The following is a 24,717-nucleotide window of genomic DNA, read 5'->3' as shown; positions in this document are numbered from 1 at the left end:
GCAGCACATTTTATTAGGGGGTGCACTGTCAAAGCGGTATGCCTAACACCACCTATTGGGCATGTCTAACACTGCCATTGGGTCTGTCTAACACCACCAATCAGGCGCGCACTCACTACAATATAAAACGTCTCTCAGCCACACCATTATATCCGGCCTATTTCAGTTTTAATCTTCTAATTACTCTGTGTAACAGTACATGCAAATAAAGTCAAAATCATATCTGGATGACACAGGTATGTAGTGATATGACAATGGTGTAATACAATTAATAATGCAAAACACACATAATTGATTGATGGGCACTTATTTTAATGGAATACAGGTCTAAAAAGCTAAAGTCTTTGGTAAAAGGTATTGCTGGTATCACTAGCAGCAATAAGTGTGGGGGAACAGCATTAGGGGGTGCCTGTGCACCCTTAACACTCAGTGTGCGCACGCCTATGACAACACATTAAGGTTAGATATGTATGAGATAAAAAAAAAAAACCTCTACAGAGGAGATCTGCTGGCCGGGGACCGTTTGGGGGAGCCGGTGATCACCACTGCTATTCTCAGCAGCCGAGGTCAATACACAGTATATGTGCTGTGCGCGCGACATCTATCAGTGGGACCCCCCCAGCTGTCCCGGCTCCCCGCTGTAGCAGACGTGCACTAGTGTGTGTGCTGCTGCGCCTGCTATTTAAGATTCACATCTCCCGCTGGACCGCACTAGCCAATAGGCGCTCGTGGTCCAGCAGCCACCAGTTGATTGGCTGATGGACCGCAAGTGCCTATTGGTAAGCGGTCCAGCGGGAGACGTGAATTTTAAATAGCATCACGTCTCCCGCACACAGCGGGCCGGGGAGCCGGGAGCTAGCGGGGGAGATGGAGAGGGCGAGCTGGCGGTGCCGGCACGGCTCCGGCGCCAGGATAGCTTCCAGCGCCCGGAGCTGGTGCTCCACCGGCACCGCCCTCACTACGGCTATGAGGTAGACGGCCCTGGCAATCAGGAGCCACTTCAACAATCCTTCTAGACAAATCCAAGTGTCTGGTGCTGTTTCTGGGGGTGCACCTCATGCTGCTCCTGGGGGCCCCCGAGATGATGCTCATTAACATATGGGAACGCCTAGCATTTATGGGTGTTCTCATGCTAATGGGCCGATGATGCGGGTGCGGTGGGGGTGGGCGGATAGCTGACATCACCGGATGTCAGCTGCCCGCCCACTTCCCTCAGAATGTGCATGCACTGACCAACCTTATATCTGCGTGCACGTTCCACATCATTCGATGGTCAGCAACCATCGAATGATGTGGGTGTTCTCCCGCAGGCTGCGAATGGATGTTTTTGTAAAACGGCCAGTGCGAACGTACGCACCTTGCGAATGGTGGGCCGGCGTACCACCATTCGCAAGGCGGCATCTGGTTGACTCGCAAGGATGCAAATCTGCATTGTAGCGAATTAACCAGAATGACCCCCACAGTCTGTGTGGGAGGAAATGTTTGGCAAATGATACTAGGGGTGAAAATCAGCATAGATGGGGGACAATTCTGGGCTCCCTGTCTGTAGCACCAGCAGACAACCTGGAGGGAGCCCAACAGGGTTATCCAGGGCCAGAGTAACGATGGGGCGGATGGAGCTGTAGGACTCCATGAAAAAATATTTTACAGTGAAAATTTGTCTTTTATGCTTTACAACCTGTATCTAAAGAGCAGACTGACGTGTTACATAGCCACGGAACTTGGTGACTTGTCGTATTATGTGTGAATTACAGTAGGATGCACATTATACAATACTGTATGCTGGATTTCATATTTACTCTTTTACCCATTTTAATTCTTAATATTCAGATAGTAGAACATACTGTACACCCTGATAAATGCAGGACTGTGAACGAAGTAAATGAATAATGTAAATAAGTTAGTGTTCCTTTTAGCAACTGCCATCTTTGAAAACCCATGCAGTTCCTCTTCCCTGCCTGGGGTGTCGCTGTCTGCTGTGGTGTTTCTAGCACAGGTCTAGTTTGCATATCAGTACCATATAACATTATTTTTGTGATAAAGTGCAGTTTTTTACGTCACTTTCTGTGACAGATTTAAAATCTTTCATGCTGAATCTCCCATTTTGAATCTCTGGCACAAATCTCTGCATATGTAGGGCCCTTTAGTGAAACCAGATGCAGTCTGTGAGACTGCACTGGCTTTACTGTGACTGGCAGGGACTTCCTATTGGAAGGCCTACCTGATGGTCACTTGCATGACAGGCAATCCTATTGGGAGGTTTTCCCTGCCTCAGGCTGTCAGTCCAGACTGCTATAAGCAGATAGCTGGCTTTCTGTAGGAAGCCTCTCCCTGCCTTTCAGCTCAGTCAAGCCAGATTGTATGGGCTGCAGCTCATACAAGCTAGGGGTATGTGTATGCGCAAAATTATCACCGAATACTGCACATGTGCCAGGTATGGCGGCAGCTGTCAACTGCATTGTACAGGTGTTTGGACCCCGGGCAGCGGTGGAGACCTGGCACTGTGGCCATCGGCAGCCTCCCACCTACAGTCCAGTAGAAGCCCCCACTGATGGGGACCTGAATTCACTATGCTAAGAATATACCAATTTCCCTGCAGCTACCGACTGATTAGGGAATGCCTAGATGCAAGATATCATGGGAGATCCGAGCACTGCGCTCACCTGTTACACTCTCAGCCACAGCTTCCAACCCGCCAAAGTGGAGAAAAGAGAACCTGGAAAACGGAAACATGTTGGGCTCGGAGCCTGATACCACACTCTATAAACATCTGCCCTCTGTACTCCTATTAGTGGTTCTTGCAGCCTGGTAGTGCCTACTTAATCATTTACCATGGTGATATTTAGTTTCACAGGTCAGCTATTATTAAAGTCATACTGGGCATATAACAGTGAGTACACACATTTAAGAGCCTTGCTCCTGTATAAATGGGAATTTTCTATTGTGGTCTATAAGTGGTCTTAGTAATGTTCAAATGATCAGAATACTTGTTTCTCCTTATAACAAAGAACTAATATAAAAAAAAACGATTGGAATATTACAATAGTTTATATTATTATTTAGATCGTGTTAGTGTGTTTTACATACGTGTTTTATTCAATAATAAATGGTACATATTATTAGCCTTATTGTCATTGTTTCAGTTGGTATTTAGCGCTGCTGCACAGTTTTTCCCTTCACTACCACAAACAGGTCATAAGCACTGCACCAGGCCTTACAGTAACATACATTTTCTAGCCCCTCCTTTCTTATAATATGCCATCCAGTGCCCACCCAGTGCCTTCTCTGTCTGCCCATCAGGGTGCCTGGTACTTTTTCCTCTGCAGCGGACTCTACCTCTTTCTCATGCCCTGACTTTCATTATTTTGCGCAGTAAATGGATGATAGGTCAAGAGTGTCTAGGTCGGCAGTCAAAAGGTCAACCATGAATGGTCAACAGGCACTAGGTCGACATTGAGAAACGATCAACACAGGCTATTGGTCAACAAAGGTAGACATGAGTTTTTCATGATTTTTTTTCACTTTCTTTGGGGTTTTTCATGGTTTACGATCCACCTGGACTGTGATTAAGAACAGTAAAGTATGCCGAGTGCAGTGGTATTAGAGAGAGGCACCTTTCCAGAAGCATGGCAAATTAAGCAAGCCATATAATGGTACGTGCTACACAAATTGGGGGCCATGTTGACAGTTGTCAACATTGACACACAAAAACCACGAAAAACTCATGACGATTTGACATGTGTTGAGCCTTTCTATATGTGCTGACTGTCAGTCCCTAGGGACCGGCAGTGTTGTGTCTATCACAGCTGCCACTGGACCTGGGAGTTGCATTCAGCTCCGCTCTCCTTCAAAGCCCGCCCCCAGATATCTGTAAAAAATTAGCCAATGGGAGCCTGAGGGTGAGAGAATGATGCATGGGCTATACACAGCACTGCCAATCCCTGTGGACCAGCAGCTAGCACATATTTTGCATACATCCCCGCCTGTATGTTCATATGTGCTAACCGCCCTCAGAACCCAAACACCCCCCCCCCCCCCCCCCTCCGCAATGTGGTGTTAGCTGCAGCCTCCACTGGTTATTAGTTTGTGTCACCGTTGTTTGCATTTCATGGTTTATTGTATATATGAGTAAACCGAGCATTTGCACTATGACACCATTAGAACAGTGTCAGAGCTTAAATACAGCAATTTTACCCTGGGTTTATGTGGGGTCACATGGGGACCGTTGCTTAGCAACATAGTAATATACTGTTCCTCTAGACTAATACATATAATTCTTCATTGAAGCTAATATTAGCTTTGATAAAAATAAATACTGCTTTGTCATCTAGTATATATTATATATATATATACACACACACACACACACACACACACACACACACACACACACATACAGGAAACATTTTTATAAAAAAAATAATTATGATATATATATATATATATAATTATAAGTTATAGAAGTCTAGAACCTGTTATGTTTGTAAATTGAATTCTTATTATTTTATTTGTAAAAGTGTTAGCATATTCCACAAAGCTGTGAATGAAACACGTATATGTTAATCGGTATAGTATAATATACAGTGGACATTGCTGTGTAATTTTTAATTACATTTAACATAAAAAAATATTTTTAAAGCACCAACATAATGAGTAGCCCAGTAGCATGTTACTGGGTCATTTACCAGCCCCGTCCTATATAACCATGTTCCACGGCCGCCGGATGTGTTGTCCGGAGCTGAGCCCATTCTGCAGTACTTGCTGATGTTGCGACTCATAGCCAAACACTAATATATATACTGTGATCTCCGTCTCTCATTCCTTGCTGTCTCCCCTGGGTGCTGAAGCCTATTTCACAATCCAGGAGATATTAAAGCAAAGCTGCTCAGTCATTTTGCAGGAAGTCTGTGGCACTATCTTGAATATCCTTCTCCCAGACAAGGCAATAAAACAAGGATCAGATAAACTGGAGCAATTCAGAGGCTAAAGGCAGAGAACCTTTGAATGAAGTAACCTTGAAATCCTCATGTTGAAATGCCAGGTAGGGAAGTCCCACCACAACATCACACTTTGCACATTCACAATATAACCGGATTAATTCATAGGTTCCGAATGGTCTTTATAGTCATTATTTTAAGATAAGATTAAAGTAAAACGGTCATGGTTTTGGTATTGGTTGAGATGGTTACACTGGGTCTATGGGACGCCAATGTCACCTTGGTTGCGTCTTTCTAAGCAATGGCTATGGCAAAATTTGGACTCAGAAAGTGGGCGCCCATCTCCCTACACATCCGGAAGAATGTACGTATGAAGAAAGTTGGTGCCCTGGACCAATGGGATCTGAATCCGCCCATGACCCTACTGGTGCACAATTGAATAATGTTATGAAGTGCCAAAGACATAGAGAGCATTTGCCCTTCTACACTGGGAGTTGTCTTTCCTGCAGAGGTCCAAAATGAAATGACAAACAGTGGTTATCACCTCTGATAAATAATAATGCCAGTCAGGAGCAGCTAGATACTGCTGTTGCTGATATCATCATTTCCATCACCTAGCACTGCAGCAAACCCCACCCCCAGGTCCAGCATGAGATGAGCCTTGTAAAAGATGCATCTGCAGATACAATGATGACATCACACTTACATTCATGAATACTGTACTCAACATAAGCCCCCATTAAGTCTTTCACATCCAGGCTCCGGAGTGTTTTGCTACTGCAAGTATTACCCATGTAGTTTTCAATGCCAACTTTTATATGCTCCTCTTCGTAACTATACCCCACAGACTTCTAACTGGTGTGCTATATGGATATGTACGTTCCACGCCCGTAGGATTATTATATGCCCAACTATAAATGAAGCACAATTTCCGTAAATGGGCCCGCTCCGTCCCTCCTGTTGTATAGGTCTGTATGGCTGACATACACTCTCCTGGTTACAACTCCGGCCTCTCTTCTTTTAAATTTGCTCTTTTTGCAGGGTGACCCCATTGTGTTTCTGGAGATAATGAATGCAATCCCCTTGGAGTGATGTATTAGAGAATGAGTGGCTTTTCCCTTCCCTCTATATGAAAGAGCCATCCAACCTGATAACGGCTTTTGATGTGAAGGGGGTCATTACCATGCTGCGTATTTTTATCCTGGATTGGCTTGTGGGGGAACATGAGTGGAGTCATAGTGCAAATGAAAAGATCATGATAACAAGAGACAGATACGGTTATAGTTTTCCTTTGATCGCATTTCTATATTTCATACGTTATATCCTTTTACCATTTTCACTTCTTTTTTTTTTTTTTATACATTTATTATAACGTTTCAGCTCAGTAAAATTGATAACTGGGCAGCCAAACAGGTTCCTATCAGAATACCAACCCCTGCAGGCTAACAGCCACGATCCCTAACACTAACCCACCCCTGCAGTTGGGATTCCAGCATCCTCATTGTTGTCAGCAGGACCGTAGCCGGATGTGAGCCAGCGGTCTCTTGCCTGACAGCGCATCTGAACTATGACCGCATCTGCTGGCATGCACTTAGTCTGCAGAGTGGGGAAGTGCCGGGCATTAGAGGCATTCTCCCCGCTATGCATCTTGCTGCTGTCTGACTGCTGCGGGAGAGAGAGGCCGGCACTGAGGAGCGGCAGAGAAAAGGCAGCGGTGGGTGGGCTAGAGATGATAAAAGTCCCATTAACATCAGTGGGCGGCTGCTGATTGGCTGAGAGAGCTGTCTGTCATGGATCTTTGCCAAAAAAACAGTTGCCCATTGATTTCAATGGGACTTTTGAACTCTCCAGCCCACTCGCCACTGCAGCTGCCTGATCCCTGCAGCTCATCAGTGCTGGCCTTCTCTATTGCAGCATAAGGGCAGCAGCAGGATAGCACTCCCCCTTTGCACTGAGTTCTGAACCACCAGCATCCCCATGCTTCTGAATCCGCTGCTAAAATTGCCAACGCCTACACATTAAGGATACCGCCGCACTCCTGCACTGCCAGCACAACAGCCACCACACAATGCCAACACCACTAGAATTCTGCTGAACCCTCAAATTTAATACACGACCGGCCCACATGTACTGCTGACAGCAAGCGCCCCTGCACTGCCACCACCCTGCTCTAAGTACACCGCCAGAACCCAAGCACTGCTGACACTCCCTGTCATAGTAATTGGACTACTGGTATAGTATCCAACCCACACTGTATCTCGCACTGTATCATTGTATTCAGCCTGCACTGTATCCCACATTGTATCTGACCCACACTTTATAAAAACTGCACGGTATCCACCTCTATATCTAATCTGCATTGTATGCCGCATAGTATCCAACCCATACCTCCCAACTGTCACGATTCCGTCGGGACAGTCCCGATTTTCGGGTCCTGTCCCGACGTCCCACCCGCGGCAGGCATTGTCCCGCTACGGGGGGTGGCAGTTGGGAGACCCCCCAATCTAGTAGAATAGACGCTGTGCGCATGCGCACAGCGTCTATTCTCGTATGAAAATGAGGTCGCGGCTATTTAGCATAAGCCGTGCCCTCATTTGCATACGCCCCGCCCCCTTTTCGGGCAAAGCCGCGCGAGTGTCCCTATTTCCTCCGGACGGAAGTTGGGAGGTATGTCCAACCTGCTCTATATTCCACACTGTATACAACCCCCATTATATCCGCTCTATATCTAATCTGCACTGTATACTGCATTGTATCCAACCTGCTTTATATCCCTCACTGTATCCTACCCTATGGGCCTTATTCAGATCTGAGCTCAGTACAAATTTGTTTGGAAAATGGGCAAAACCATGTGCACTGCAGGTGGGGCAGATGTAACATGTGCAGAGAGAGTTAAATTTGGGTGTGGTGTGTTGAAACTGAAATCTAAATTGCAGTGTAAAATAATGCAGCCAGTATTTACCCTGAACAGAAACAATATAACTCACACAAATCTAACTCTCTCTATACATGTTACATCTGCCCCACCTGCAGTGCACATGGTTTTGCCCATTTTACAAACAAATTTGTACTGCGCTCAGATCTGAATAAGGCCCTATATGCACCCTGCGCTGTATCCCGCTCTATATCTGATCTGTGATGAATCCTGCATTGTATCCAACTGCACTGTATCCAACCCACACTGCATACAAAACTATATCTAATATGTACTGTACCCAGCCACTCTGTTTCCCACACTGTATTCCAGCCAATCAGCTGTTCACTGCCATGTCACAGGCGGTGTTTAAAAAATGTCAGATAGGAGCTGATTGGTTGGTGGTTTATCACTCTCCATTTGATCACTTTTCAAGGCTTAGTACATCTGGCCCTATCTCTCAGGACAAATTTGTTTTCAAAATGGACAAAACCATGTTGTCAGGAACCTGGGTAATTCTACATACCTTGGTTAAATGTGTATTCTGAGTAACCTACCTTGCATGTTGTCTTCAGTCTGCAGTGATCTCAGAGCTCCCCAGTCTTGCTGCATCTGCTATGCTGCCATTCATTCAGTGTGAGTCTGTCCAATGCTCCAGCACTAATCATGCACCTGTGGTAATCCCAGCCTGCAACAGAGACAACTGAGGAGCTATTAACTACTTGTGTGCCTGGCTACTGAAGTTATGCATCTACCTTCTCTTTTGCGTGGCGTGCATCCTGCAATGTTCTCACCATTATAAGTTCGGAGCGCCGCTATGACAGCCTGCTCACCTGTCTTCTGGTCCGGTGGGAGGAGTTTCGGCAGCAGTCACTGTTGGAAAATGGTTCATATCTGGTATAGCCGCGTCCGTCCCAAAAAGATGGTGGGGCTTCTGGATGAGCGGGCGTGACTTTGGGAAAAGGAGGTGGGGCTTAGCGCCATGACCCCCGTAGCATAAACATCCATTCGCTGCCTAGCGTGCGGGGGTAAAATCATTCGATGGTCGCCAACTATCGAATGATTTTGCAAGCGCTCGCTGATATTTGTCAGCCTCTGCTGACCCTAGATCTGCGGCGCCCTTGCACGGGAAGAGGACGGGCAGCCACATCCACTGACGTCAGCTGCCCACCCCCGCACCTGCGTCACGGGCGCATTAGCATAGGAACACCTAACGTTTTCATGGGGACGCCCATGAATCTCTGAACGTTCCCATGGGCGCTACCCCTCGCCATCGCCCCATGCCCCCCACCTGCACTGTTCCGTGTGAATGAGCCAGCGAACAATCAATTTGCCGCGCCCACTCGCAAATGGAGCGAGTCCAAAAAACATCTCTGCCTTCGCACAAGGGAGCGAATGTACTAGAATCAGGCCCTATGTCCCGCACTTTATCTGAAGTGCACTGTAACCCTGTGTGTTTGCTGGTGCAGTGTGGTGTAACCATGGGCCTTATTCTGGTTGGTGCGGCCGGGCCGTACGCGGACGTCCCGGGATTTTTTATGATCTGCGCATGCGTACATTCACTAATGCGCAGGCGCGAACACTCCACAACGCTTACGGACGTGTCTCTACGTGCGAAAAAACCTGTACGCGAGAGTACGGGCATTGGGGGCGGCATAGGGGCGTGATGAGGGGAGCGGCCGAAATAATGAGGGAAAATGGGCGTAAATATGGGCGTACACGGGGGTGTGCACCAAAAATGAGCGGTGCTACTACCACACGATCGACTAAAGCACCGTTCATTTCGGACACAAAACAGGCGGCCGCCAACCGCCAGCTCAGACCACCCCTACAGATACCGCATGATAGCGGACGCCTGGGTTTGCTAATTTACGCTGATTACTACCAAACACATACACCTGAATGTAATAAGCAATGCTGCAGTCTATTAAGTCCAAACCATGATTTCACTACCTGCAAGCCACACACAGCACTCAAACACATTGGAAGCTTATCTTTCTATACTTCTCTACATTTAAAGGTTTGTTTAATTTAAGGTAAGAATCTTTGTTAGACCTGCTTATATACGCTAAGGTAGCTATTTGTTAAACAGTTAGACACATTCACTACGTGCTTTCATAGACTTAACACAGTAGCACACTCAATCGACACAAGTCGACATGTGTCAACGTGTTCACTCTAATACAAACATAGGTTTTGTATTTATGATACAATAACATAAACCACATCTAACACCTACAAAGGATGTTTCAGCAATGTTTTAAGCCCATGGCCACTATTTTGCACATTAATTAATTCAATCAATTAATTAATTTTCATAATTATAGTTGAAAGGCAAGATTTGCAGGTCCATATATGTGAAGGGTATGTCAGCGTACACGGACGTACGCTCACTCTCACGAGCGGTGACATAAGCTGACTTTTCTATTGAAAACAATAGGGACCCGTCCGTGCAAGCTGGCGTACGCTCAGATAGCCGCAAGAAGTCGGTGGGAAGACGGCCGAGAGACGTCCGTAAACGGTGGTGTACGCTCAATTGTACGCCAGTTGTCGGAGTGTAAGGGCTGGCCCGTCCGTGTACGTTGGCGTACGCTCAATTGTACGCCAATCCCCTTTGCCGATGTTTCTGGCCGTACGTATGCGGCTGAGTTGTGGGTGGACTTAACCCCAACGGCCGCGTACGGAGAGCGTACGTTAATAGCGAACGTACGCACGTTTGGCCGCTACGATCAGAATAACCTCCCATGTGTGTATCAGTACAAGTTGTGTTACCCTGTGTGCTGCTGCAGTGCAGTCTGACCAGTGCGCAGCGACAGGGGTAAGTATAAAAAAATGACTGCAGAGTGTGCGGTGGGGGCCCCCTTGAAGTGTACCGCACACTCATTATAATTACACCACTGGTGGTGGTGCAGGGTTAGTACTAGATATGGCAGAATAATACTATCCATAAAATTAAAAGACAATTACCCTATTCAATCTACTACGGGATCGCTGGATATTAAATGACTTTCAACGTTTGATTTAGGTTTAATAAAGAAGGAGAGGGATTATCCGGAATGAAATGAATCATGGATACCTACAATGTATATTTTGCCTAAGCGGCATAAAGATGACTTCAAAGTTACCGTTTGCCTTTTGTGATTGTGTTTTTGTTGTGTAAGGAATTTGTTTTCTTTATTAAAAAAAACATGTAACTCATGAGTTAGATAATAAACATAGAGTTAGATTATAACAGTGTGTCGAGTGCAGCAAGGCACCGTGCCCGAATCATGGTGTGTGCATCGCCATGCGAGGGGACGCCGTAAACTCCTATGGTGTTCATGCCAACCTATGTCGACATAGACAAGCAGAAAAAAAAGAAAAACTAATGTTGACATTTGCATAACTATAGCTCCGTAGATGGCTTGGAGGCTCTTGGCAAGTTTGGGCACCGAGAGGTCTTCAGAAGCTATTGTTACGGCCACTGCCGCATCTGGTGCTGCCGTGCCGGCCCGCCACTGCAATTTGAGCGCCCCCTCCTTCCATTCATCGCTGTAAGTATCTTCGGCCGCCCGGTCCGTTACTGGCCCGCCGGGACCGGCAGATCCTCCTGTCTGTATGATAAATAGTGCTTCAGCCAATCGGCTCTCAACAGTTGGGAGCTGATTGGCTGGTGCATCATGTATCACATGCAATGATATATTGGAAGAGCACCTAACAAACTGCAAATTAAACTACGGTAATAAATATGACCAGTAATCCAGTAATAAAACATTTGATGTTTCTTTAGTTAGTATTACAGTTTAAGTCTGTTCTAGGACACCTAAACCATTTACTGGTAGGGTAATAGTTATATTCAATGAAGTTCATCTTTCCACCATAATTTAAGCATTTGATTTATGTGCTCATAAGGCATGTGATGAGCAGATACCATGTGCTTATTTACAGAACACATAAACAGTCACGCCAAATTCAGTACTAGATTGGAGACTATTATAATAAACTGTTTTTTTTTTAAATCCCATGACCAGGAGGAAGCACTGATTGGATGAGAGCTCCGGTTCCCGCACTCCCAGCCAATCAGTGCTTCACTTATTCATTTATATGTAATTCTGTACACACTAGTACTGTACAGTGTATGGTACTGTCCGTTTGGTCTCAGGAATTGTATTTTTTTTTAAGACCAGTGGACTTCTCAAGGGACCAAAGAGAACACAATCCATGTTTTGATTTTTTTTTCCAATAAAGGACTTCCCCATTTAGTGTGCGTTGTACTGTTGTTCTATTAATGTTTTCTTTACAGGTGGGTTATGAGTGCCGGCAGCCCCTTAATGCCTAGACATGCTGGCATTTGTTGTTCCACATGTGCGGGCATACTAGGTCAGGCTTATGTTCACTGTAAAGAACATTTTTTATATTTTTTTACACCATTAACACTGCACCGTGGCGACCAGTAGTCCAGGGAATAATCTAGGGCTTGCAGCCTAGTTCTTGGGGTTCCACAAGAATGGGGGGGGGGGGTACATTTTGGTGGGGGGGCCCCAACTTCCAAGAAATTCCAGCACTGGGCTAACCAGTTTGAGGCTGGTTTTACTATAAGCAAAATCGAATAGAAAGGTAGTCAAAATCGAACCATGTGTACACCCCATTACTCTCTCTGCACATGTTACATCTGCCCCACCTGCGGTGCAGCATGGTTTTGCCCATTTGCTAAAAAAAAATGTGACCTGCGATTCGGTCTGTATTAGGCCCTCTGTTAATTGGAAAATTGGGGCGACCACACACTGTTTTTTCCCCCCATGTTTCTACCAGACCAGGCTGAAAGGTCTGGAATTGGTTATAGTGTTTGGTAGGAGAGAGACTTTTTTTTTATTAACCCTTTATTTGCTGTTTTACACAACCAATCCTTCACAGATGATATTTATCTTTGCAGTGCTGCATCTGCAGCAGATTGATGGCGGATTCATACTTCTGTTTGACAGCGAAGTCTATAGTAAATGGTGAAATCCGCCAGAGTTTTACATTATGGGTATCACCATCTGAAGACAATAGACCAAACTGTGTGCCGTGGCACCCTGGAGGGTCGTGGAGCACTTATAGGGGAGCCCTGGGTTGGTGGTCCAGTACCAATTCAAATTATATATGGTCAATGTAATAGGCAAAACCAGTGGTTGTGGCTGCCAATCATAAGCTATGTGGACAAACAGAAGTGAATCCTGTCCCAAACCACATAACTGAAATCTAAGGATGACATTTAAACATTTAGAAATGTTATATTTTTTTCTAAAGTACTCAATGAAAAACAAAAGTTTGGGAACCACTGCAATAGACACTCAATGCTATTCAATGCTTAGTAGATCTGGGACCGTCTATATTGCTGGTGTTGTCCAGTGATTTGGTTTAGAAATCAAAGCGTGGAGAAAGATAAAACACGAACCAATAAGCTTCTACCTGTCATTTTACAAACATAGCCTAAAAATTATCAGCTAGGAACCAATTAGGTTTCACTCCCTTTTCACGTCATTTTAGTATCACCTCAAAGTATTAAAGGGCTATTGTAGCAGTTTTTGAGAAAAATGATTGCAAGTTCTTTAAGTAAGAAATTTATTAATGGGAATTGTATAAAAAAAAACAGAGAGGGAGCCCTACAATATCAATGCTATCTAGAGATGGCATTAAGCAGCATTCCCTCCTGGATCTCTGACTCCTGCTCTGCTCTGGCTCTGATAGGTAGAGCTGGGACCTGACCCTATGATCAGCTCTGTGTTCTAAATAGACAAGATTATCACTTATAAAAAGTAGGATTGTATTAAATAGGATCTTTTGTGGGGTACACTTCAGCTGAGGTAGCAAACTCCTATGACAATTGTGACTTATGAAGTACAAAAGTCATAGTAGCTTAGAGCAGGGCCACCAAGAAATGAGTCAACAAGGTGTGGGCAAGTAGGGTTGGTGGATTCTCTGCCATGTGCCTTGTATGGTTATGGCCTCCAAGAAAGTACCCACCCCAACTCTTGGTGCCCCTGGTAAAGATAATATGATGTGATAAATGTATTTAATCTGCTTACCAGTTCCATGAGGTTCATAACTCATTATGTAGACTGCAAACAGCTGAATAAATGAAAAAACATCTGCATTCAATCATAGTAAAGATGCAACATTAAGTTGTGGATTGAAAATGTCCATATTTAATATTTTGAGCATTTAGCACCCCAACACACTGCATTGTCCTTTACTATTGGAACCTCAGTAATAAAAGGCTAGGTAGTAAAGGACAGACAGAGAGGTAAGAGGGCATTGCTCGCACGCTTGCCATATACAGTCCACGTCACAGGGACTGAGGACTGCAAAGCTGCTACAATTAAGTAACTACTCTCATGGGATTTTCTTCATTTACAATACATATAGGATGCTTATAATGTGCCTACACAACCTGATTCTAAACACACCCTGATGGCTCCAAGGATACAGAGAATGGGATTGCTAGTTCTCATTTTTATAGATGGATGTTTTAGGGAACTATTTGATTAAAGCTTTGTGACAAAGAGAGGGCTGGGACCTTAATCTGAGCAAAGTTCAAACCTGTGAACTCTCCCTGACTTGTGTGAGCTAACAGAGAAAGGGAAAGACATACAGTCATTTACATATACTTACACCCAGGTATAGACAGACAGCACCATGCACAACCATACACAAACACAAGAAACACTATAAAATTCCTATGTCATATTGACATAAAAACTCATTCAGCACAGACTGACACATGGACAAAATTCTAGGAAGAAAATATAAGGAGTAAAAAAAAAAAAAGCATGTAAACATAACAAGATTGGAAGTGTCAATACGTGGCAATATATGAAATCTGTCCATGTGTACAAATAAACCAATATTATGAAATACTGTAGAATAAACACGTATAAACGACGCATCTTTATGACAGTCCTTGTTTCGCTTTCACCGCTTTGTGATATCATTAATATGCAAATAAACTGACATAGGAATGCAGTAATTGTTCTCTGGCAAAATTATTCTATAAAAAAATAAAACAGTTTATAAAGGTATAACTTTTTTCCACTTATATATATATATATATATATTAATAATTGTATTTTTGTACATTTGACTATCCTGCTAATTTTGGAAAAATCTGAAATAATTATTTAATTTAAAAAAAAGTAGAGATAAAATAAAAAAAGACATATAAAATGCAACATTTTTGATAAACAAAATAAGAACAAATAGATTGTAAGCTTGTAGCGGGGCCCTCCAACCACTATGTCTGTCTGTTTTACCCAGTTTGTTCTTTCCGTGTTGTCATCAGTTGTAAAGCGCAACGGAATCTGCTGCGCTATATAAGTAACTGTAAATAAATAAAAATAAATAAACACGGCCTTCCTCTAAAACCAATAAGACCTACTAGAAAAATATACCCAAACGATTTAAACTTACTAAATATGTAATAAAAAAATAATAGACTCTCTCCCCTACTGTCTATACTGTATTGAAAATTTACTAGTAAAAAACTGTTTTGTTTTTTTAATTTAATTTTATTTATTTTTAATTTGAAAAAAAATATCACGTCAAAAAATGTGATTTGCACAATTGTGACTGTTTGCAGTGATGTGTATCAATCATTTAAGAGAGTAACATGTGACTGAAAAGGTAGTGTACTTAGTCTATTGGGATATTTATACATTTATATTAAATAGGCACATTATTTCCACCCAATAGATGTTAAACTGGAGTTTAAACAAAAAACAAAAACAAAAAAATAATAAAAAAGACATTACAACGAAATGAGGAATTATATGTTCCACACCTTAGTAAATTGGAGAAGTTAGCATGGAAATTTGTAAGTCCAGGTAAAATTCCAACTTCTCTATTTGATAAAAAAAAGACTATATAAAATAATAGTTAAAATTAGTAGAGAAACATATAAACATTCACACAAAAACACCCTACAGAATATCCGCATATGGAGCAGTAAAAAATAATTACCAGCCCACAAACTAAAAAAAAAGAAGCTCTATATACAACAAATAACAATATTCATTAGAATAACATAAAAGAGTTATTAGCAAATGATATGGTGAGACAACAACAACAACCCAAAACAAATTATACATTACACAAAGTCACAATATATCACATCCTGGTTACTAAGATCACATATGGATCCTAGCCCAAATTTGTTTATATGTTTATTGATAAACAAAACTAATTATATTCATGTATCATATATGATGTCACAAACAATATCCCACAGCAGTATAAGTAACAAAAAGCATACACACACACACACACACACACACACACACACACACACACACACACACACACACACACACACACATAAACTATTTTTCATGCAAAAAATTTAAAATACCAGCCCAATGTTACAGTGTGAAATCCCAGCTCTTCTAAACTGTAGATCTCAGTGGGAGAATAGACAGTTCTCTGACAAACACGCCTGTTATCCGCCAATAATATCATACTATGTACTAACATTGAATGTTAACGCTCAGCTGCCTTATACTCAGAACACTGTCATTATTTGTTTAAAGGAAATGCGATCTCCAAATGATAGCCCTGTTCTTCTAGCTAACGGAGCCGGCGTTTGTTTGCGTCCATTATATTTGCGGCACTCTAGCCCAGGAGGATGATGTCACTCACGCAATAACTCTGATCCCTACATACGAGGATGAGGTGTTACGACGTCAAAACTCTCCCTAAATGCAAAAGCGCATATATAAGTATCATTATATATCATTGTATAATATTATTCTGTATCTGATATTATATGTGCTCACTTTTATTTCATATATAAGATCCATCTCTCTACTGTAAGTATATATCGGACATATTTTCTGCAGAGACCCCTTATTATCTATCTATCTATCTATCTATCTATCTATCTATCTATCTATCTATCTATCTATCTATCTTAATATTCACTCTTTGACAAATTTCGGTAACCTACAGTAACTTTGTATGTTTATATATATATATATATATATATATATATATATATATATATATATATATATATATATATATATATATATAAATAGATAGATAGATAGATAGATAGATAGATAGATACAGAATTGTCATCCCGTTGACTAGAGCCCAGGGGTGGGGGTGGGGGGGATAATGCCCCCCACCCCATATACAATGTACAATTAAGATTTCCTTTTCGGGACGAATTGTCCGCTTTTGGAATATGCTGATTGTATATTTTCCAGACTTCTTTATACATTCTCCATTCCTGTTATTGTCTTATTTGGCAAAGAGGCACCGAGACCACAATACAAGAATCCAATTCTAGTCATTAGCATTATCTTATTACTATTGCTTGTGGGTTAGTTAATCCCATGTTACCCGGACAACATTATCATCAGAAACTGACCACTGCGGTATTTCGTTTCTTTTATACCTATGTGTTTTTATTTTATGTATGTATGTATGTATGTATGTATGTATGTATGTATGTATGTATGTATGTATGTATGTATGTTGTATATATTTATTTTTTACACCTGTTTGGAAAACATTGAAACAAAAATGATTTCTCTACTGCACAAATTAATCTACTGATTAGGTAATGGTCATTAATTTATCCTACATAACGTTACATGCGTCTCGCCAGCTGTTGCTGGACTACAAGTCTCAGCATGACCCGCCAAAGTGTACACAGACTAGGTTACAGTGTGACTAGCTTCTGTTCTTTCCATCTCATTTCTGTACTTCCCCAGGAGACAATTGTAGGTTAAGGTGGAGTTTCATTAATCAGGGTTATCTAGGATCAAACTGCACATTGATAGATGGCATTTCAATATGAGGGTCCTCAATAAATTATAAATACCACAATCCACCTGATCTGGCAATCAACCGGATCCCACCCCAGCAATGACCCCGAATATATTCAGACCACGACCACAAGGCCCCGCGGGGACCTCAGCAGTTCACAGATTACTAGATGTAGAACATAGTATAGTATACAGATTCCATTATTATTTATTTATTTATTTAACGTTTGACTTATTAAAAAGAGATTGAAAATATTCCTATCATATATTGCAAAGGACTCTGCAGAGGCAGATCAAATCGGTTCTATAGCCACTGTGTACATTCATAGTTCATTATTTTATCCAGTACGGCAGATTCTAGTATCTATAGGTCGTAGTTATTATTATATAACACACACACACACACACACACACACACACACACACACACACACACACACACACACACACACACACACACACACACACACACACACACACACACACACACACACACACACACATTGTAGCATATCCATTTATAGCAAATATTAGCTTGAATTTATATTTGTGTGTTTGTGTTTATGTATTTGTACATATGTAGTGTGAACGTTTATAAATATTTATTCCTGGTATAAGTTTTTGTGTGTTTTTTATATATCATAGTATAATTGATAGGATCATTATAATTAGCATCCGATTTTAAAAAAATCCCCCCCAAAAAATCACGAAAACATATTCTTCATGTTTGAATTGTTGTTTTTTTTATTTTTTATGCTTTTTAGAAATCAAAATATTTTAATTACAATTACATTTATAAAATTAAACTTATTTTTGAACAATTCGTATTTTTTATTGAGCCATTCTTTGAAACCATTTAATAAGAAACCAAAAAAAAGAAAAAGAAAAGAAAAAGCGGGGGAAAACCATGCAATAAATTACGGATATTTGGGAAGAACAAAAATCATCTAAACAAAAAGAAAAAAAAAAGTAATAAAAATAAGCACACAGAAAAGACCCTTAGCCTAGCTTATCCCTTAGGGCTAAGCCCCTTCAGTCTAATATCAGGTATGTATATGGACGGAACAGCCAGATAGGCTATGACCCCAAGAGAGAGAGAGAGAGAGGCAATAAACTCGCCATTCTCAGACGTTTCCCTTTTTTAAAAAATGACCTATGTTTAATTTTTTTTTAACACTATCAGAAATAAAAAATTACAAAAAAAAATCCCTACACAATTTTTTTTTTCTAGGTAAATGTGGGATCTAGTACTGCCAGATACTCGGGTTCTTTCTCATAGGGGTTAAAACAATATTTTTTTCCATTATTTTATATTCCCAGATATTTACTAAAAAAAAAAAAAGTCTTCCCTTAGCAAGTAACAATATAGGAGTCCCAGTACCCATCACCGAAGTGACAATGGTCCCAAGAAAGAAATGTAACTTTTTCACAGCACAATTGTCCTTCACAATCCTGGAGTATATAAAAAAAAGCATCAAGGAATATTTATCTTCGAATTATTTCATTTTTTAACTATTACTGCCCCCCCCCCCCCAAAAAAAAAATAATTCACATGTAAACTTGCCTAGAAATTGATAAACATTTAGCAATATGTACAGTATACTTAAATACAAATCATTGCAGCTTAGTTGACCTCTGTGGTTTTTATATTACATTGAAAGATCCCCAAATTCTGCAATTCCCTCTGTTTTGTTTAAAATAAGGTGTTTTCCTTTATGTTGTGTTTAATACGTCAGTAAAGTAACAGTCTTTAAAGAGTTCTACAGGAAACAGCTTTCCTCCATCAAAGCCAGGCTGATGGGCGCTGATTATGACGTGTTTAGGACAGGTCTAGAATAGACACCTTGGTAATATGTAGGCTCCAGTGCTGAAGGCTCTATAGTTCCTCTTCCAGACATAGATGAGCTTCCAAGGGGCATTGCAGGAAGAGCCCCACCATAGGAAGAATACTGCTGCAGAGCCTGTTCGTAAGCCTTGAAGTCCAATTTGTGCTGTTGTTCAGAAGAAGACATGAGGTTGTTGATGGAGAAGGGGTGGTTGAAGGAATAATGGGGGTCTCCTTTCATGTGGAGGTGGGATTCGTGGACTAAAGAGTGAGAAGAGTGAACAGGGTGAGAAGATAAGGGAGATGGACCTCCTGCTACCTGTGGCTTCATATCTCCATTAGAACCATTGTGATCCAAGGAGGGTGGACTGCTGGACTGGTTGGATATGGAGGAGTTGCTGTCCATCTGGCTGGACTTGCCATGTACCCGGTGTAGGGGAGATGGGGAACCTGACTGGTCCTTCCTGCCATCTTGCCCTCCTTTGCCCCCTTGCTGCTTCTCACACTTGAAGCGCTTTTGCCTGCGAAGGTAGCACCCATTCTCAAACATGTTCCCCGAGTCGGGGTGCAATGTCCAGTAGGAACCTTTGCCAGGCTTATCTGGGGATCGGGCCACCTTCACGAAGCAATCATTAAAAGACAGAGAGTGCCTGATGGAGTTCTGCCACCTCTGCTGGTTCTGCCTGTAGTAGGGGAATAGGTCCATGATCCACTGGTAGATCTCACTGAGGGTCAGCATCTTGCTGGGGGCCTGCTGGATGGCCATGGTGATGAGTGAGATATAGGAGTAGGGGGGCTTGGCGTGGGGGTAACTTCTCCTGAAGGTCTTTGTGTCTCTGGTCCTGTTGATGTTAGAAGGGGCATAGGCCATGGGGCTCATTCCTGAGTTCATGCCGGAATAAGGGCTCAGACTGTTCATTGTGGCTTGTTGGGCTGACATCGCGTTCATGTTGCTGGGGCTGAGGGCATTGCCCATGGTTGCCACTCCAGATGCCATCCCGTTCATAGCGCCGGTAGAACCGGCACCCATGCCCGACATGCCGCTGGGACTCAGGCCTGGAGCGAGCCCGGAGTTGGCATAGGACATGTTGAAGGAACCTGGTGTCATATTGTTGGTGGAACTCATGGGATTCATAGTCATGTAAGTGTTCATAGATGCCAGTCCTTGGCTCATGTTGTTGACCGGGATAGAGGAATAAGCCTGGTAAGATACAGAAGATATTGTCAGGGAGAGGTCAGGTTAATCTGGGCAACATCCTATCGGGGACACTGGGGTCAAACACTCTGTGAGAAGTTATAATAGAGAGGAAAGGTAACAGTGCCTCTGCTGCTGCAGTCCATACTGGTATTTTTACTGGTATATACTGGTATTTTTAGTTCTACAGAAGGACCCACTTCTCCAGTCCTATATAAATCCACACCTGTACAACTCCACTTAATCCTATGACATCATAATATAACAAGATTTACAGCAAAACACTGATTAATATCTACACGTATCTGGCTGAGGATCACATTGCGGTGATTCAGTAAAATCCCAAATATATGTATATGATCAAACACACGCCACAGAGTTTATTCAATACCCCTGCTCTGTGACAACTATGCTAACCTATATTTTACATCGATTGCTCCCACTATAATAATTGATATATAATTACAGATTGTAATAAATGTATCATTTAACCCTATAGAAAATATGGAAAAATTGCCCAGCGCTGTATAATCACCTAGTAGGGCAGAGTTATTAATGGGACGTCTTCTGTAAATAATACACAACACACAGGTGTATGCGGACATTGTGCACCTCAATTATTTGTAACAGAAATGGGTTTCTATTGATAACAATATACAACTTGCAAATGATCTGACCGACGCTCTTTTTTAACCGAGATGTCACCCTATCCAGTTACCCACTTGTGTTGCAATTAAACAATGCCCATATGCATAGAATGTACTATTGTGAACTAATTCCACAGCAGACAATGTAATCTCTAAACTTCAGATAAATGTTCTTTAGACATTGTTGAATTTTGGGGTTAAACAACAATCTCCTATTGTGTTTCACTTTACACAAACAATACGGTTGTTTAATGGAATTAAGTAGTGTGACAATGACTCCTGGCCATTGCTGTGTAATAAACTGTAATTGGGATAATTAGGTTAAAAAATACCTATTCAGTATGATCTGAATGGGATTCTATAATTCTGATGTGGATATGACACTTCACAGACGTCACAATGTCAGTCTCAAATACAATCAAGACAGAAGAATATTGCAAATTCCCCATTTAAAAAAAAGTTGTGCAGACTGTCCTGTATCCGGGACCACAGCAATGATATCAGTTTATAATCGGTGCTAGTCCCGGTACTGCCCCCACAGCAGTTTACCTGGCACACTGACCTAGTTAGGTACAGCATGAAGAATGACTACAATAAGAACTATGTGCTAGGCTGATAGTTTAATTGGATTATCCCCAAAGCATAAAATTAGGAGTTAAGGTGTATTGTGACATGTAAACCAGGGGATTAGGGAAATACCTTGCGTACAGGGTGGACACTACTTTGTAATTCTAGATGGTATTACAGATTTATCTCAGTATGGGCTCCGGTATAAAAGTAACTGCTTGAAAGCTGCAGCCGGCTTTTAAACTGTGAGGTCATTTTTCCTAGCAAATAAGAAAACTTTTTTTTTTCTGCACAGACAGGAAAACACCTGAAACTTTTTGAAAAAGTGAAGAAAAACAAAATAAATAAATAAAACTAAAACAACCACGGGCCTAGGAGTGCCGCCTCCAGTCACCCACGCCTCAGGTATGCATATCTGGAGGGAAGGCTAAAAAAGTGACATTAAGGTCTAGGGCTCCCATCCAGCTCACAGGTCCCTCAAGGGGACGAAGTTTTCAGAAGCTGCGCTTGTAAAGGAACTCGCTCGGGTTCGATGTCTCACGCTGATCTGCGATCAAACTCGATCGGCGTTTTTTTAAACGCGCGTGGAAAAAGGCAGTTCTTGGTGGGAACAAGAAGTGTGCAGCAGCTGCGGCAGTCAAGAAGAAGAAGAACACCACCACCTATATTTTAGGACACTTACCTCTTGGGTATCCTGGTAATAGTTGCTCCAGTCTGTAGTCTCATGTCCTTCCATTTTTACAATTCCTAACATCCTGGATCTCAAGAACCCGAGTGAAACATTCAGCCCACTAGTCCAAGGAGTAGGGGGGAGGGGGGAAAGCAGCCGGCGATCCGGGGCAGGGGTGCAGGGCAGGCGGCTGTCAGGGCTGCGCTCTGTCCCCTCTACCAAACAGCAGCAGCAGGAGGGGAACTGGGAGAGAGTGAGCTGATGTGGATCTTACGTGAAGGCAAGGACTTCCCTCTCCCCTGTCTCTCCACCTCTTCTTCCCTCCCTCCTCAGTCACTTCTCTCCATCTACTGGCTGCACATCGCACCTTGGTACATGCTGCGGCTACACCTGTCCTGCGGGAGCGCACGCTGCACACAGCTCTGGAAGGGTGGCCCCAGGTATAGTAATGTGTATCTAGGTGACCCTCCCCACCACACACCGCACACCAATGGTAGGGAGACCTGGGCAGCACCCTCCTCCTGTCTTCTTCTCACTGCCTGAGAGCCTAGAACAGCAATGTGCACACTAGCAGCAACACTGACACTATTGCTACATAATACGCACACATATCAGCCATAGCAATCCAATGCACCTGAGAGCAGCCTATATATATATATATATATATATATATATATATATATATATATATATATATATATATATATATATATATATATATATATATATATATATATATATATATATATATCGATATATATATATATGTAATATATATATTACACTGTATTTATATCTATCTACCTATATACATATATATATATATATGTGTGTGTATGTATAGATCTATCTACCAATCTATCTAAATATATATATATATATATATATATATATATATATATATATATATACATTAAACAGGTGACCTATAGAAAATAAATGCAAAATATGATGCTTTGAGCAACAGAATGCTAATCCGGTTCTTCAGCCCATGTGGAACTATAAGTCTCAGCAAGTCCTCTTAAATTGGAGGAGTCCCTAATCAGTATTTAATGCTGTCCTAACAGTGGACGGGTCTGGTAAATAGACAGCGTTCTGTAACCGCTCTCACGTGTATACAAATCTGCAAACAGCCAAAACACAAATATGAACCTCAAATATACACAGTCAATACCTATTATCTGGAGAACCGCACGTTTCACACTTACCAATCATATGCAAATACATGCAAAATCGTTATTTAGGAAAAGGAAAGGTCAGGTTACATCACAAGATTTGCATTTTTGCAGTAATTTTCAAGGTCTCATCTGTCTCGTTTTTTTTAATGACATCTGTTACATATTAAAATACTAATATAATAAATAATAAAAAATGGGCAATATATATATTTTTTTAATTGTCCTGTGATGGAAAAAATGCTGAAGATTTTCAAATTTTTTTTTTTTTTAAAGGAAGGTGGTTTTTAAAAACAAAAACACATTCATTTTTACATGCCCAGTGCATTAAATATTATGTTTAGTCATACCTAAAACAATTGAGACAATTTATATAATTATCATATCATCTATTTAGACATTGAATTAGCCAACCCTCCAGATTCACGATGAATTGAAATCTGTAATTTCTTTGAGGTGCTGCAAATAAACCATTTTATTTGTGGAAAACAACAATTGTGTTTTATTTAACATTTTTTCTGCAATACAGTTAAAAAACTGACATTATTGGTATTGCTGCAGCAAGATGTATCGAGACAATAGGATATTGTTTTGAAACTTCATTTCAATTGAAATATTGATCAATTCTGAAGTGTTTTATCTGCAATATTTGGAGAACGCAGTAAATTAACCCTTTGAGTGCCAAGGGAATTGATCACAATTGGTGTGAAAATTGCCCAGCAACATTTGTATTCCCCATAATGACCTGTAATGTTATCTTATATAGAATATATATATATATATTTTTTTTTACACAACATTTTTTATTTGAATTTATATAACAAATGTGAGCGACGCTAGCATTTGTTTAGCGGATATTTTGCACATCTCTCACAGATGTTGCCACTTAAAGGGTTAAGCATAATAAGGGACCACCGTTGCCTTCTCTGTCCCCACATTTTCTGATCACTAGCAATGCAGGATTGGCAATAAAATTGATCGATTTTAGTTAAATCCACT

General features: G+C 41.6%; 1 protein-coding gene across 1 annotated transcript; it reads right to left on the bottom strand.

Annotated features, from left to right (window-relative positions):
* Nucleotides 1-18,785: 18,785 nt before the first annotated feature.
* On the bottom strand, nt 18,786-22,959 carry FOXA1 (forkhead box A1). Its single transcript, XM_083166224.1, has 2 exons — nt 22,556-22,959; nt 18,786-20,665 (listed from the first exon to the last, which is right to left on the bottom strand). Exons 1-2 carry the CDS (start codon nt 22,625-22,627, stop codon nt 19,448-19,450), a joined length of 1,290 nt encoding a protein of 429 aa, XP_083022350.1. The 5' UTR covers nt 22,628-22,959; the 3' UTR covers nt 18,786-19,447.
* Nucleotides 22,960-24,717: the final 1,758 nt, after the last annotated feature.

This window comes from Crinia signifera, chromosome 12 (genome assembly GCF_055691185.1).
Source record: "Crinia signifera chromosome 12, ASM5569118v1, whole genome shotgun sequence".
Lineage (NCBI taxonomy): Eukaryota > Metazoa > Chordata > Amphibia > Anura > Myobatrachidae > Crinia > Crinia signifera.
This window is presented reverse-complemented; position numbering and strand designations above follow the sequence as displayed.

Bases quoted from the DNA above. Each gene is read 5' to 3' on its own strand.
- FOXA1 (XM_083166224.1), bottom strand. From the start codon at position 22,627: ATGTTAGGAATTGTAAAAATGGAAGGACATGAGACTACAGACTGGAGC. The intron at 20,666-22,555 runs GTAAGTGTCCTA...GTATCTTACCAG, and splicing joins ATTACCAGGATACCCAAGAG to GCTTATTCCTCTATCCCGGT.